This window comes from Peromyscus maniculatus, chromosome 5 (genome assembly GCF_049852395.1).
Source record: "Peromyscus maniculatus bairdii isolate BWxNUB_F1_BW_parent chromosome 5, HU_Pman_BW_mat_3.1, whole genome shotgun sequence".
Classification (NCBI taxonomy): Eukaryota; Metazoa; Chordata; class Mammalia; order Rodentia; family Cricetidae; genus Peromyscus; species Peromyscus maniculatus.
In genome coordinates this window covers 44,952,277-44,967,256 of record NC_134856.1, presented here as the reverse complement: position 1 = coordinate 44,967,256, position 14,980 = coordinate 44,952,277, and the positions used below count along the sequence as shown (strand labels likewise).

The 14,980-nt window shown below is 54.4% G+C and overlaps 1 protein-coding gene across 4 annotated transcripts in view; it reads left to right on the top strand.

Annotated features, from left to right (window-relative positions):
- The first annotated feature begins 682 nt into the window (after positions 1-682).
- Positions 683-14,980, top strand: part of Bcar1 (BCAR1 scaffold protein, Cas family member) — a 38,535-nt gene continuing 24,237 nt past the window's right edge. Inside the window, exons 1-2 of one of the 4 annotated variants that reach the window (XM_076572178.1) lie at positions 3,466-3,505; positions 4,417-4,598. Coding sequence is in view for 2 of the 4 variants with exons in the window: in XM_006974082.4 (XP_006974144.2) it covers positions 776-925 (150 nt within the window). In the remaining 2 variants the exon portion in view is untranslated. Of the gene's footprint in view, positions 926-3,347; positions 3,506-4,416; positions 4,599-14,980 lie in introns of those variants that run through there. The other 3 variants (XM_006974082.4, XM_076572176.1, XM_006974081.4) reach the window with 3 other exon arrangements.

Here is a 14,980-nt window from a genome sequence, read left to right as displayed (position 1 = left end):
ATGATAAAATAAAGGATTGAAATATACGTGAAGAGGCGAATTCTCTCATATGGAAAGTAAATTCCAGGGAATTTAAATAGGAGCTCCTAGAGGAGGCAGAGCACAGGCTTCGAGCAGGGTCTGTGCACACTGACGTCCTCCCGAGAAGCAAACTGGAGAGGCCGGGAGGGTTTCACAGCGGTGGAACCGGCCAGCACCGCCTCAGCATGCGATCAAAGTCCGTTACCAACGGCAGTGAGCCATGCTGATGGTATGTGCCCTTGATATGATGGGTGGCATTTTACCTCTGTGGTTTCCTCATCAAAACTATGACCCCAAAGTAATCATGAGAGAATTGTCAAATGAATTCGGAAGGAGGGGCATTCTATAAACTCCCTGACCAACACACCTCGAAAATGTCAAGGTCATCAAAACAAGAAATGTCAAAAAATCGTCACAGTTTTTGACACGAGGACTCAGAAAACATGACAACTGTGATCCTGGATCAGAAATCAGAAATACCTGGACAGTGGGGTAAGCTAAGATCTGAACAAAGTGTGAACTTTGGTTAATAGTATGCAATACAGGCTCACTAGCGGTGACAAAGGTACCACGCTAAGGTAAAATTGTCACACTCTTCAAAGACTCGCTGTATTCTCTCGGCCCGGCCCGAGGCTTCTGGACCACGGAAGTCCCCAGGGTAAGAGTGGGAGGGGAATAAAGAAGCCACCTCCCAGCCCCGAGTCCCTAGAGATGTGCCAAGGCCCAGGGAACAGAAGCGTCTGGACAGCTGAGTATGCTACCTCCTCCTGGTGGTCCGGAGGGAGTGCCCTCCTCCGAGGGTCCCGGTGAGCCCTCAAGGACCCTCTCTGTTGCGGGGCCTCCGTCAGGCCGTCCAGCTGCTTCTGGTCTGGACATCCCCACGGGCTGTTCTCTGAAGAACTTGGTGAGTCATTCTGGAATCATTTGCAAGGCTTAGTGAGGGAAGAGCAGCCATGGCCTCTAGGGATCCAGGATAGTCAGATCCCAGAGGGATCCTCCTCTAGCGGCTTCACACCCCACACCCCAGTTCCCGATCTCTGCTGCCAGGGAGCCTTTTCCCTGGGAGTTTGCTGCGCGCCACGCTGGAGGCAAGGACTGTTAGCTGTCTTTCAAAGCCCAACCCTACCTGCGCTATCCCGAGTCCCCATGTCCCGGTACCCATAGTGTGAAAGGGGTATTTTACCCACTGCTCCCCGACTTCTGGCCTGGACACCTAGAATAGACAGAAGGGAGAGAGGAGCCAAAGTCTGCGAGATTCCCCGGCCAAAGAAAAAGAAAAGGAAGGGAGGTGAGGCGGAGCCTGGGCTAGAGGGGCGGGCCTCCGAGACCTCGGGCGCGTGTGGCCTGGAGCCCAGGCGCCAGGCTGAGCTGCTGTTCTCGGCTCAGAAGCCCGGGTGCCAGCTGGGCGCGGGCGGGTGGGCACGGGTAGGGCCATGTGCCAGACACACACAGAATGCCCTTTGAGGAGATGGCAGCTGTCGGCCCAGGCACCCCTCTGGTGGCTGTGGCCTTGTCTGCCCTCTCCTAGCAATACCTTGCACAGCACTGGGAACAGCTACTCAAGAGGCATAGGGGCAACCCTATTCAAAGCCGAGAAGGGCCCCTTCATCAGACCTAGATCTAGGACCTGGGTCTGGTGGCTGTCCTGATGGCCCCTTTCTCGAATATTCCCCCTTTATTGTTGGGTCCGTTCTCAGAATCTACCTAGGGGTTGAGGGGACCAAGGTTGCCCCGACCTTAGGAGGAAAAAGTTGGGGGACCTGGGGCCACCCCTGAGCCTCTGAGGAAGTCAGATACCCACCCACTGTACACTTGGAAGACAAAAAAGCTTGTCCCTGGGACTGGAGAGATGGCTCAGTGGTTAAAAGCACTCTCTGCTCTTGCACAGAACCCAAGTTTGGTTCCCAGCACCCACAAGGCTGCTGCGAACAATGTCTGTAACTCCAGTTCTAGAGGAGGATCCCATGCCCTTTTCTGACCTCTGAGGGACCAGGCAGATACATGGTGTACATGCATGGGTGCACAAACACTCACTCACACACACACACACACACACACACACACACACACACACACACAAATAAATAAATAAAAATAAACCAGACAAGGATAAGCCAGACAAGGAGGAAAAGGAGGAGAAAGGAAGAGGAAAAAGAAGAGGAGGAGGAAGAGGAGAAGGAGGAAGAGGAGGAGGAGGAGGAGGAGGAGCCACAGCCACCTTGTCTCTAGGTACAATACTACAAATTTCCTAGCGGGCTAGCTGAGGCTCTCGGCCCCTAGGTCCTCTCATGAGTGAAGTCAGCTGCCGATCAGCTTTTTGGGACAGGCTATGTACGTGTTCCTTTGGGAAAGCAGTAGGCTGACTTCTTAGACACTGCCCACGGAGTCCATCTCCCACTCGGTGTAGGTACGTGCTCACCTGCCCAGGAAACAGTAGCCACTATCTACCCTGGGTTTGGCCTTGTCCAGAAAGAGGTCCCCTGGAGCAGCGACAGTCTGTATGTGGTTGGGCAGCAGAACAGACCACTGGTTCTTAGCCTTGGGTAGCTGATGTGTCTCAGAGTCTCGGTGCACTGAGAGGAAGGTGAACACAGCAAGAGTGTGGCAGTCTGAAGACCAGTGTTCATGTGCCCACTGCTTGCAGGTGCATGTTTGGCTACCACGTCAGGTGTGAAACGGGTGAAGAAATTAGGGGTGTTAACATGGGGGAAAGGAACGCTCAGATCTCCGAAGGGCTGCCTGTCTTCCAGGCCTGGGCAGGAGGGCCCACTGTGGGACCCTCCCTGAAAGCCACTCTAAATTTCTCTTTCAGGGGGACCCAAGGCTTAAGTCAGGCTGCTTGCCCGGAGTCTGGAGCTCCCTGGGGGGGATCGAGTGGGCCCCGGAGCAGCCTTAGGCTCCCTCTCAGCTTGGGGCGGGGGGTGCGGGGTGGGGGTGGGTGCAGAGGAATTCTGGCGTACTGCTAGCTGATCTAAGATCGCCTTCACCCAGACGGAGTCTCTACCCTATGTGCTCCCAGACCTGGGGAGTAGGAGCCTTGGGACCCACATCGAGGACGTGCCGCGTTGGGGGTGGGGGGGGTGGGGATTCTGGGCTCCAGAACCGGGTGGGCGGACCGGATGGGATTTTTTTTTTTTCTCTAATAGTGCGTCTGGAGGTGGCCTTTGGAAGGACGGGCAAGGTGTGGAAACACTGCCTCCTCGCCCTGTTGTGCCGACAGAAAAATGCTGGGGTCCCGGGCCCTCGCCTTTAACGCGGGCGGCGGCGGAGCGGGCGGGCGGGGGAGGGGCGGCGCGGGCGGCGCATGCGCGGCGCGGGGGGAGCGGCCGGACGGTCCGGTGGCGGAAAGCAGACCGAGGGCAGCGGCGGAGAGCGCCGGGACCCGGCGCCGGGGGCTGTGAGCGGCGCGGGCCCACCGAGCCCCGAGCCAGCCCGCGCCGCTGCCGCGGGGCCCCGGGGGGCGGCGGCCAAGATGACCGTGCCGGTGAGTGCTGACCGCCGGGGACCCCGCGCCCCCCGCTGCAGGCCCGGGCCACCGGGGGTCGCCGGAGGGTCTTCTCGGGTTGTGTGTGGCGGGGGGAACAGGATGGGGGCGCCGCCCCCTCGCCGGCTTCTCCGACCCTGCTCTTCCAGCCTCCTCCAGGATAGCCGAGGGGAACCCGGGCCCGTGCTGGCCCCACCGGGAGCTCCCCGGGACGGCTGGGTTGGGGAGAGGGTGTGTGTGGGCCTCTTCAGGGCCCCTGGGGCTGGCGGAGCCGGCGGGGGTCCGCGCTCTTCCCCGACCTCTTACCAGAGTGGCCAGGTCGACCGAGGAGAGGGCTCTGTCACTCCCTGGAAGCCCGTGTCCAGGTCAGCCGGGCCGGCCGAGGGGTCGGAAGGTCTGTGCTGTTCCCTAGCAAACTCCCTGGGAGAGCTGCCCTATTGTGCTCCCGGATTCCCCACCCGGATGGCCAGGCGTGGGGCGGGGTCTGTGCTGTCCCCGAGGCACCCTCACTCCGGAATGGTTGGCTTGGCTGGTTAATAGAAAGACCATCCCTCCCCCTGCCTCTGCTTTATGCACTCACTTGGTGGGAAGTTTTGTTGAACAGTTGATTGAGCCCCAGGGCCTTTCGACCAGCGCCTCCTTTCTGTAGGGGCTTCCCCTTGCTTTGATATCCCCTCTTCCTAACCCATCAGACAGACTTGAGCAGCCCTTAGTCCAGGGCTTAACAATTGGGCCACGGGTCTCTCCTCCCGAGGCAGCCAGTGATGATGGCTACCTGGGTGACGGACTGACTCAGGTACAGGCTCCACTTTACAGACCGACAGAGGTGTGAGGCCACACCTTCATCCTGTCCGCACTGTAGTAATGGCCCGCAGCCATGGTTTCTCTGCTGAGTCAGGGGTTTTTCCCAGTGACAGGAAGGGGCAATGGGCCAGAGCCTTGTCCAGCCTGGCCTTATTCTGGGACTGCTCTTCGTCTACGTGGGGACCGGGTTCTCTCTGTGATGCACATCAGTCGAGGCTTCCTGGCAGCGCAAGTGGCCTCTTAATTAACCACCATAGGGTATGGAGATTCCTGGAGAAAAGAGGCTTGTGTAAGTGCAAAGCATTGTTATTACAGAATTAAAGATCCCGGCTCCTGCCCGCCCCCAGAAGTGGTAATGCTGAGTTACAGATGAAAAAATTAGGGCTTCCAGGCTGTGCTGATGGGAGCCCCCACCCCCATCTCTTCTGGTTCAAAGCGTAATTGCCTCATCTCTAGGAAGAGACAGAGAAAGCCTGCCAAGCCCCTCGCCTGTTCTGTTCCACTGTTCTGCAAAGCTCAGGATTTTCTCTGGCTTGGGGCATAGGGCACCAGCCAGCTCCACCCCTGTGGACACTGGTCAGAGAAACAAGGCAGATGGCCGAGCATGCTGGAGGGCCAGGGTCTCCAGGGCAGTAGTGAATAGTGAGTGGCCCTCTGGACAGGCCTATGGTTGGGAGGTCCGGGATTGGTTTGGCCGTCTAGAGTCAGTACAGAGCTCTGGACATAGAGTCTTACATGGCATGCACACCCTCACCTCACAAGATTCCAGGTAGTCGTCCTCGGCTCTGTGCCTCGGTGGCACCATCTGTAGCTGGAAAGGGCAAGGGGCCTGGTAGGACTTATCTAGATAAGAATCACTATGAAGAGCTAAAGTCAAGGCCTGTCCCCACCACACTCCCCTCTAAAAGTCACTTCTCACCCTCTCACTTGTAGCCACAGCCCTCAGTAAATGTGCATGGCATATAGCTAGGCTGTCAGACCACTGTCCTCTCTTCTGGGACCATGGTACCCTGGTGGAGGCTTCTAGAAAGAGCTGCCTGCTCTGTCCTTGCTCAGGGAGCCCAGACTGGTGAGTGGCCATGTGATCCTCAGGGACACGTTTGAGTTTTAAGCACACCCATTCATTTGGGCAGCCTTTTCCTGGATAAAGCTGACGCAGGCACTTCGGCCCACAGAAATTACAAGATGCTCCAGATGGAGATGGGAGATGATAGCAGAGAGAGAACTTGGGATGGACTAGGTCGAGTTGATGTGGTTTCCTGGGTAGCCAAGCAGGGTCTGTACAGGGTTTTGTTTTTGCTTTGCTTTGCTTTGGTGTTTGAGATAAGATCTCATTGTGTAGCCCTGAGTAGACTGAAATTCACTGTGTAGACCAGGCTGGCCTTGAACTCCCAGAGATCCTCTGCCTCCTCCCAAGTGCTGGTCTTAAAGGTTTGTACCATCATGTCTCGCTGTGCCAGGGTCTTAGCTCTGTTATTTGACCCCTGTGGGAAATGGGATCCATGGTGGCCCTGGTTCCCAGCTCATGCTCTCGCCTCTGCTGGGAGCTGAGAGCAAGGAACTTCAGTCAGCAGTGTTTGGCCACTCATTTCCTGTCTGTCCTCTGACATCTGCCTTCCTTCAGTGCATGGCTGGCCAGTGCCATAGGCCTCTCTGGCAGTCTGTCCTAGCTTGAAGTTCACACTAGAAGATGACGGTGTTGCCCTCTCAGACCCATGCTCGTGAGTGACAAGAGGCTGGCTGCCCTGTCCCAGGAAGGTGAAGAGCGAGTCCTGCGCAGAGCAGGCCCAGGCAGTGTGTGTGTCTCTGCCTCTTGTGTCTTGTCTGTGAAACTGGGCAGCCCATCTAGCCTCTGCTATGCCCCTTCTTGGAGGGTGGGCCCTTCAAGGAACACAGATGCTGCCCCATGTAAGCAGTGTCCTGTGTGCCGTGCATGGGCATGAGCGCCGACAGGGCCTCAGGGAGGACCCATATGTGCCCACAGTCGCATGGCCAGTGAGAGGTAAGGCAGTGGGACCCAGAGTGGCAGCGTGGTAAAATGGCCATCATCCTGCACGGCCACTCGAATTTCAGGGCTGCAGCCCCGAGAGCAGTGGACAGCTTTCTGTGGCTTTCCAAGTGTGACCCTACCTGTTGTTCACTATCCTGAAAGGCAAACCTAGTCTCTTTGTTGTCCGTGCAGACAGCCATCTTGGGCTCACCGAAGCTAGGCAGCTTGCCCATGGCTGGGCAGGAGAGTCAATGCAGTTTTGACTAATCTAGCAGCAGCCAGTGGAAATCAGTGGGCATTTGGTTGAATCTGGAATGATCCTGGGGCACCTCTGTGCTTGAGTAGTTGGCCAGGGAGCCAGAGGTCTGAACCAGGGCTGGCCGGGTAGCCAGCTGCAGCCCTGTGGGAAGGGCGCAGGAGGTGGGGGAAAATGTCGGAGTCCCAAGCCTCAGCTCAGTGCCCAAGCCCATGCCACGCCCTCCCCTGTTACTGGACTTTGGTCCTTCCTCCCCTTCCCGTTGCAGGAACTGGTTTCAAACCTCGTGCCTTCTTTACCAGGTAGGTTGCCCCTGCGCGCCCATGCAGCACTGCCCCTGGACACCACCTGGCCTCATTTGTTACTGTGTATTTAAAGACGGGATCACGTGGTTGCTAGCAGGTTCTGTCACAAGACTGAAGGCTTCATCAGGTGCAGGACCTGTGACCACCTGGCCAGTTATGTTTTCTCTCATTGCGCCAGCTCAGCTGCCTGCTGAGGGTGTGGAGTGCATCTCTTATCTCCCTTACCATGCCAGGGCAGGTAATGACGGCCTTATAAACCTTCAGATTGCTCAGTCTCTTTTTTATTTATTTTATTTTCTTCAAATAACTTATTTATTTTTATTTTGCGTGCACTGGTGTTCTGCCTGTATGCATGTCTGTGTAAGGGTGTCAGATCTTGTAGTTACAGACTACAGGTGGGCACTGGGAACTGAACTCATGACCTCTGGAAGAGCAGTCAGTACTCTTAACTGCTGAGCCATCTCTCCAGTCCCGAAATGGCTGTTGCTCTGTTGCTTTTTTTTTTTTTTTTTTTTTTTTTTTTTTTTTCCCAGTCTCTTTTATTGAAGATTAAGTGGGGAATCACAGAAGCTGCTGCTTCAGGATGGGGACAGTGTTTTGGTAGATCAGGGCTACGAGCTCTAGAAGGGACCTTGCTGAATTCTACAATAGTGAGTTACAGAACCTCATGCTTCAGTTTCCTTTGGGGTGGTATGGGAATGCATTGAGCCCTAGCATTTGGAGGAGGTCAGCAAGGAATGCATGCAGCTCTTCATAAGAGGCTGTCTAGTGGCTGCTGCTGTGAGATAGTCACTGATTCCAGCCTCTCCCCATACCTCGGCAGGTATGATATCCAGGGATCCGCTCCTGACCCCTGTCTCTCTCCAGTGGCTTTTTCTTTGTGGTTCAGTTCCTGCCAAGGCCTTAGTGGTGAGATGACCCTGGCCTCCCCCCCCCACTCTGCACAGACTGTTGAATTCCATCCTCTTATAACTTGGGCAGGTCATTGTCCTCACTTCTCCAACAGAGTGGCTTCTGATGGCGCCATTGGCTAGCCCACCACATCTCAGGCCGCCTGGGTGCTCTGCTGCTGTGTTCTCTGTGTGGACAGGGTTGCATGCACGGAAAGCCACGGGGGTGCAGCCTTGTCCTCAGGCATGATCTGCAGCAGCATGGTCTAGCACTGGAAGTAGCCAGGCAGGACTTCAGTCCCATCTGCAGATCCCAGTACCTTAAGGTGCTAATGATGGCATTGGAAGGGTGAGTGGCCCTGGGCAGCTCCAGGCCACTCCTTCTAGTCAGCTACGCCCCCTCCTACCCACCACCCTCAAGGACCTTTTCCGTGTCCAAGCCTCGGACTTAGCCTCTACATAGCTGCCTGCTTGCTTTGTTTCCTGGCCAAACCTCATCATTTATTTTCTCTTTTGGATCATTGTCCTTGTTGTCACCATTGTCATCCATGGTGGTGCACGCCTTTAATCCCAATACTCGAGAGGCAGAGCCAGGTGGATCTTTGTGAGTTCAAGGCCAGCCTGATCTACAGATTGAGTTCCAGGACAGCCAGAGCTGTTACACAGAGAAACCCCAGAGTAGAGGTCAAAGGATGACACGTGGAGTCATTTCTCTCCTTCTACCTTTATGTAGCCCCAGAGAGGGGACTTGCCCAGCAAGTGCCCTTGATTCTCACTGGCCCCCACTGCTTTTGTGTGCTCTTAGTCATTGTTTGCTGAGACATCGTCTTCCTTATCCAAGAAAGAGAGCCAGGACCTCAGCAGAGGTGATGAGAGACACCCACTCTGGCAGGAGAGATGGTCACAAGTTGTGGCTCTAAAGTTAATCTCTTTTCTAGGGGGGAGATTGGAGGCTAAGGGGGCCTTTCAGGAATTTTATTATTAAACCTGCCAAATTCCAAGAAGGATTTGAAACAGATTATAGCGGAAGACACAAATAGTGTATGACCATCAAAACCTCCAGAACTGTGTAGTAAATGAGCATAGAGGAACATTATTCCAGAAAGCCTAGGTTAGGTGGGCACAGAAATTAACTATAAGTTCCCTGACACCCTGGAGTGGGTTTAGGATCCTAATACCTGCCCTGGGGTCTTTCAGAATATTATGCAGCATCATGAATCCTTTTTGTTTGTGCTTTGTTTCATTTTGACCTGTTGAGATTTTTATTTTGAGGTAGATTTTTACACATCATGAAATGTGCAGGTGTTAAATGTACAACAGGGAAGGTTTGGGCTTATGAAGCCCTCCATCAGGATAAGGAATGCCATCATCACCTCAGAAAGTTCTCAGAGGCCCCCACCAGGCAGTCACCACTCTGCTTTCTCTGTCTTAGACTTGCCTGTTCATTCTGTGTTAGTTCTGGCTTCTTTCAGTCAACAAAATAGAAACCGCCATCCACATGGAGAGCATCACTGTTTAGTTCCTTCTTGGCTGCTGAATACTATTCTCTTTATGGATATACATTTAGCCCATCCTCTTATTGATGGATAGCTGTCTCTTGCTTTTGTTTAATGTGGATTTTTAACTATGAGAACATTGGTATATTGGTGGAATTAGGAAACCTTGTATCTGCTGGGCGGTGGTAGTGCACGCCTTTACTCCCACTGACCAGCCTGGTCTACAGAGCTAGTTCCAGCACAGCCAGGATGGTTACACAGAGACATCCTGTCTCAAAAAACAAAAACAAACAAGGAAGAAAGGAGGGAGGGAGGGAGGGAGGAAGGAAAGGAAGGAAGAAAGGAAGAAAAGGAAAGAAAGAAAACCTGGTATATCTCTCCACCTGGTCTACAGAGTGAGTTCTAGGACAGCCAGAGAAACCCTGTCTCCAAAAGCAAACAAAAAAATAAAAGAAAGAAAAGAAAACATGACATCTAATCATGCACGCTCAGAGGAGTCTATGCCCTCAAACACTGTATCTACCAAAGTGATCTGTTTGCTCAGAATGCGATGAGACCACTGTCCTCCCTGTTCACGGCCTCCCCAGCAGGACCTGGAGAGTTTGCATTCCCCCACCTGCTCATCAAAGGTTAACTTCAGGCTTTTGAGTCACCTGTGATTTTCCCAGGGCCTCATTCTGTCCTGAGGGTCCTGGCTGGAGGGCTGCAAGGAGAGCAGGTCAGAGAAGATAAATCCTGGACACAAGCTGACTGGTCCTTTCCACCCTCCCCAGCTGGGACTGACCCAGACATCCTACCAAGCCACTCCTGTTTCAACTCTGAGAGCCCAAGTCCAGGATACCCCGTACCCTTCAAGAGGCCAGAGGCCAGAGGCCAGAGGCCAGAGGCCAGAGCTGGGAGCAGCTTGCCAAGAGCCCCTCCTGCAGTACCTCAGCCCTGAGTCTGCTCCTCCTCTCCCAAGCAGCTCACTTGCCTGTGCTTTTAAAGTCAGTTTTCACTGTGATTTTTCTCTGCAAAGATTCACACACTTTCTGCCATGTCAGCTCCACAGAGAAGCTCCCAAACCCCTTGCATGGAACAACCCCTCATCCCTCTTTGAGATCTCATCACCACAGACAGCTGTGATTATCTGCGCATGCCCACCTTCCTCAGCCCCAGTGTCAATTTTCTGAGGATGAGACTCTCTCCATGGCAGTGTCCTAGCACAGCACAACACTTGACATGCATCTCACGCTCAGACCGTGGGTGTAAATGGAAGAGGTGCGGAACATAACCAGCCACCCCAGTGCAGTTCAAAGGAAGACCTGCTCACCCCAGCGTTGGCTGTGGATCTGGTGTGGCTTTACTCCAAGGAGGAATTGCACCCAGATCCTCAGATCAGGTTTTGAGGGAACATGGGGAATCTCAGAACATCTGGAGAGGGAAGAGGGAGAGCAGGGAAGGCTTGATTGGGGAATAGGCTTAGAGGTGTGCACTTGTGTTTGTGGGGGTGGTCCAAGGGAAGGTGGGTGGGACTTGATGTATAGTGATATGGGATGTGGGTATGCTGCTGGCACTGAGACACACCCGAGTGCCCTGTGCATCCATATCAGTGCCTGAGTGTGGACCCAGCTGCTGGTAAGGGTTGCCTTTAACAATATGCATACTGAGGCTCTGAGAGGTGCAGTGACCAGCTGAGGAGCCATTTGTGAAGGCTCCTGTTCCTGTAGGTTTAGTCAAGATGAGGCCTTGGTCTGGCTCTCCTGAGGCAGATGGGGCCCTGCTGTGTAGGCTGAAATAGATTCCTGTGGGATCACAATGTTTCTTTGCAAGGAAGGAGCTAGCTGCTTTTATATACCCTGGAATCCCTGGGTTGCTGCCTGTGACCCTGCTGGCCCTGTAGCTCACTGACTCCAGCCCCTGTGACTGACAACCCTGTTCTCTGCCCATCTGTGGTTATCTGTGGGTGTGGGCACTGGTGCTCAGTAGAAGCTGCTGAGGGCATGTAGCAGATGGCATGTGAAGTCACCCCCTCTGTCTGAACTGCTGGTTGCTATGGGAGAGTGAGAGCAGATGGCTCAGCTGGTGAGGTCTCTTGACCACACCCTGTCCCTGCCCACCCAGCCTTGCAGACAGAAGTAGGGCAGCTACCAGCCCCTGAGCTTTCTCTCCAGGGACAGGGACCTGTCCCATGCTTCCCGGGTCCTTCTTCCCTGCTCCTCTCCTCCTTGACAGGTTTCCTCTGCTAGTCTGACTCTTCCCTAATGTGGAGGGGATGAGGAAGCAAGAGTCAGATTCCAGAGGCAGCCACAAGGGCAGCCACACTAGTCCCCAGCCTCTGGTCCACACACGGAGCAATAGTACCCAGTCCTAGCCCACCCTTGGCTGCCAGCACCCAGTGAGGCCTCTGCTGGAGGGAAGTCCTGTGTGAAAGAAGCACTTCTCTGAAAGTGCCACTGCCGCAGAAGATGTGAAAATGTCCAGGACCACACATGGAGGGAGAAGGAGGAGTTGTGAGGAGTTGTGGGGTCCTGCTTTTACATACCCTGGAGTTTGTTGGGAGGCCTCAGTCAGTTTGTACCCTTCTCACCCCTGGGCTGTCCCTACATAGCGGGGACCTCATATCCTTCAATCCTAGCCCTGCATCAAGTCCATGGGGACTCGCAGGAAGGATGACAACGGATGTGGCTGACCAGGAAGAATCTGGCTCCAGGCTGTAGGGCCCCGCCCACCTTTCTACAGAGTTACAAGTAACGAGGAGTGAATGCTCTCTCTCATTGGTCATTCCAGCCTTGGAGCACAGGGAAGCTCTAAGGCTAACAGCGCCAATACCTGCCCTAGGAGTCCACACTGTGCTGAGGTCACCTGGGGTCCTTTCCCGTAGGGACGTGCTTGGGTTGATGAATGGGCAGTTACAGATGTAAGCTCCACTGCCACTTCCTGGCCATGTAAGCTGGCAGAGGCACTGCCCTCTGAGCCTCTGGATGGTGGCATTCCATCTCCTGGTCCCCAGAGTGGTGAGGATTGACTGATGTGATAGACTGTGTCAAAGGGTCCCTGTAGCCTTGCCCAAGTTTTGAGCTTGACACTGTGAGGATCCCTCTCAAAAGGAAGGCGACAGCTCTGGTGGCCCTGTAGGGACAACATGTCTTCCTGTCCCTGGGGCTTGCAGTGCTCACCTCCGGTCTCAGGAAATCCTTTCCCACTGCCGCTCCCAGAGCTGGCCATCAGCTGACCTGTCCAGCCCAAGCTTCGGGAGGGGAGAGGCTGTGTGCCTTATCTCGTGCAAGTCATTTTATGCCTGCTCTGTTCACTCTCGGTCATTTGCTCTTTGGAAGTGGTTCTCTTGTAGCTGCATGGTCTTCCTGGAGGGGCTGGCTTGTTCAGGCGTTCCCCTAGAGTTGAGTATTTCCGTTATTCCTTTCCCTTCTTTGCCGTTGTAAGTGCTGCAGTGGACATTACAGGGCATTAAGTGGTGATAGCTCTTCTGTGGGGCCTGTACTGCTTCTGAGGTTCAGAAGGCCAGAAGACTCCAACCTTATCCCAGGCTGTTCTCAGTAGGGTCCAGGACAAGCAGTAATTGGCAGTTGAGTGGCCTCCTCTGTTTACTATGCAAGTGCCCATTCCATGCCCCAGAGGTTAGTGATATCCCCCTGCATCCTGTGAGCTCATCTTGGAGCTGGCAGAGACTCCAGGCCACTCCTGGGATGGCTGACAACTGTCTTGGAGGGTGGGAGCTGTGGGCTGGCCATGCCTGTGCAGTCTTTCTGCAGCGGCACCCTCTTCCAGCGCCTCCTTTGCAGAGCCACCTGTGTGTCTGAGCCTGTCTGTGTATGCTGCACCTGTGTGGAGCTGCACTTTTGTGTGCTCGTCCCTGTGTGTGCCTGCAGCGTGTGCCTATGTCTGTCTGTGTGCTCAGGCAAAAATCTGGTTTCCAGACAGGCGGTGGAGCACGCCTTTGATCCCAGGCAGAGCCAGGTGAATCTCAGTGAATTCGAGTTCGAGGCCAGCCTGGTCTACAAAGTGAGTTCCAGGACAGGCTCCAAAGCTACACAGAGAAATTCTGTCTCAAAAAAAAAAAAAAAAAAAATCTGGTTTCCTCTCAGGTCTCAGGCTAGCTCTTCCCACAAGAGCCACCTCTAAGGTTCCACCTCATTACACACAGCCCTCATCAATGAAACTAAACTTCGGAGGAGTGCTGGCCCCAGTGCTGGATGCAGGGTCATTGTTATTTTGTTTTTTTGTTTTTTTGTTTTTTTTTTTGGGGGGGGGGTATGGGAGAGGAGGGATTTCTTGGCTCTCAGACACCTGTCTGTTTGGAGCCCCGAATGTGACCTAGGTCTCTAGCTTTAGCCTGGAGTGTCCTTGTCCCCAAGTGCCCTTTCTACCGCAGCATGGTCCGTGTAGGTTAAGGTCTAGCATCCCCACCATCCATCCTCCTCGGGATGTCAGCCCTGTCCTTCCTGTACATGGATTGCTGTGTGACAGTTCCGTCCCCTGTAAAGTGGGGCCAGCACTAAAGCTTGTGTTGCAAGGCTGCCGTGGGCATGAGATGAGCATGTGTCCCCAGCCGGCATGTGTGGGTGCTGGGGAGGGCACGTGTGTTCAGGCCAGCACAGAGGCCACAGATGTGTGCAGACAGGATCCCTGTCAGCGCCCTTCCACATAACGCCGCAGCATAACCAGCCTAATGGGTGCTCCTTCTCCAGTAGCTTGGGAAGCAGCGCCACACCCCCAACAGCACAGTGGGGTGTCAGTCCTGGGGTCTTGTTTCCAGAGCGGAAATGCCATTCCAAGGCTCACAGGCTGGGGGGGGGGGTGTTTAAGTGGAAAAGGAGCACATTTTTGAAATGCCTGAGTCCAGCTCCCTTCCCCCACTTCCACACTCATAACCACAGCCCTACCCCCAGTGCCACTTTAATCTGTTCCTGAGAAAGGAGGGTCTCCCTTTCCCAAGGTCCTGGCTAGTCACTGCCTCCCTGTCCAGCCCAAACTTCGGGAGGGGAGAGGCTGTGTGCCTTATCTCATGCAAGTCACTTTATGCCTGCTCTGTTCACTCTCCGTCATTTGCTCTTTGGAAGTGGTTCTTGGCCAGGGGTGGAATAGAGGCTGTCTATCCCCTTGGAGCCCTACAGGTCTGGCAGTGACTCCTGGATCCTGCTCCTCCCTCAAGGTAGAGACCCAGTGACATGTTGAGGACCCCTCAACCCCACACATTGGGACAAATGCTTAGGCATGTTCCCACTAGCCTGGACCCACTGAGTAGCTGGATGGAGGTGGATGGAGGAGGATGAGAGAGAGAGAGAGAGAAAGAGAGAGAGAGAGAGAGAGAGAGAGAGAGAGAGAGAGAGAGAGAGAGAGAGAGAGAGAGGAGTAGGGCATGGTGACCAGCAGGAGAGAATGTTCCAGGACACTGGGTCATTTCTCCTTGCCCCTCCCCTCCCCCATGCTGTGAGCTCTGGCCGGCGGTTTCTAAGCCAGACACCCTGGGGAAATGCAGGTGTTTTAGCTTTTTCAGGAGGGTTACGACCCAGGAATCTGGTTTAACCAGGTGTCCCGAGGACTTGTGAGCACTCTCTGGGCTGCTGTAGCCCAGCCCCTGATGAAGGAGCTCTGAGAGAAAGTCTGCACAGATGCCTGTGGAGGTTGGCTTTGAGCGTGTGTGTGTTACCCACCTTCTCCAGAACTTTATGCTGAAATTAAGTGGGTCTGTCTCACTGCTTCTTGGCATCAGAAGCTGCCTGATAGTGTGCAG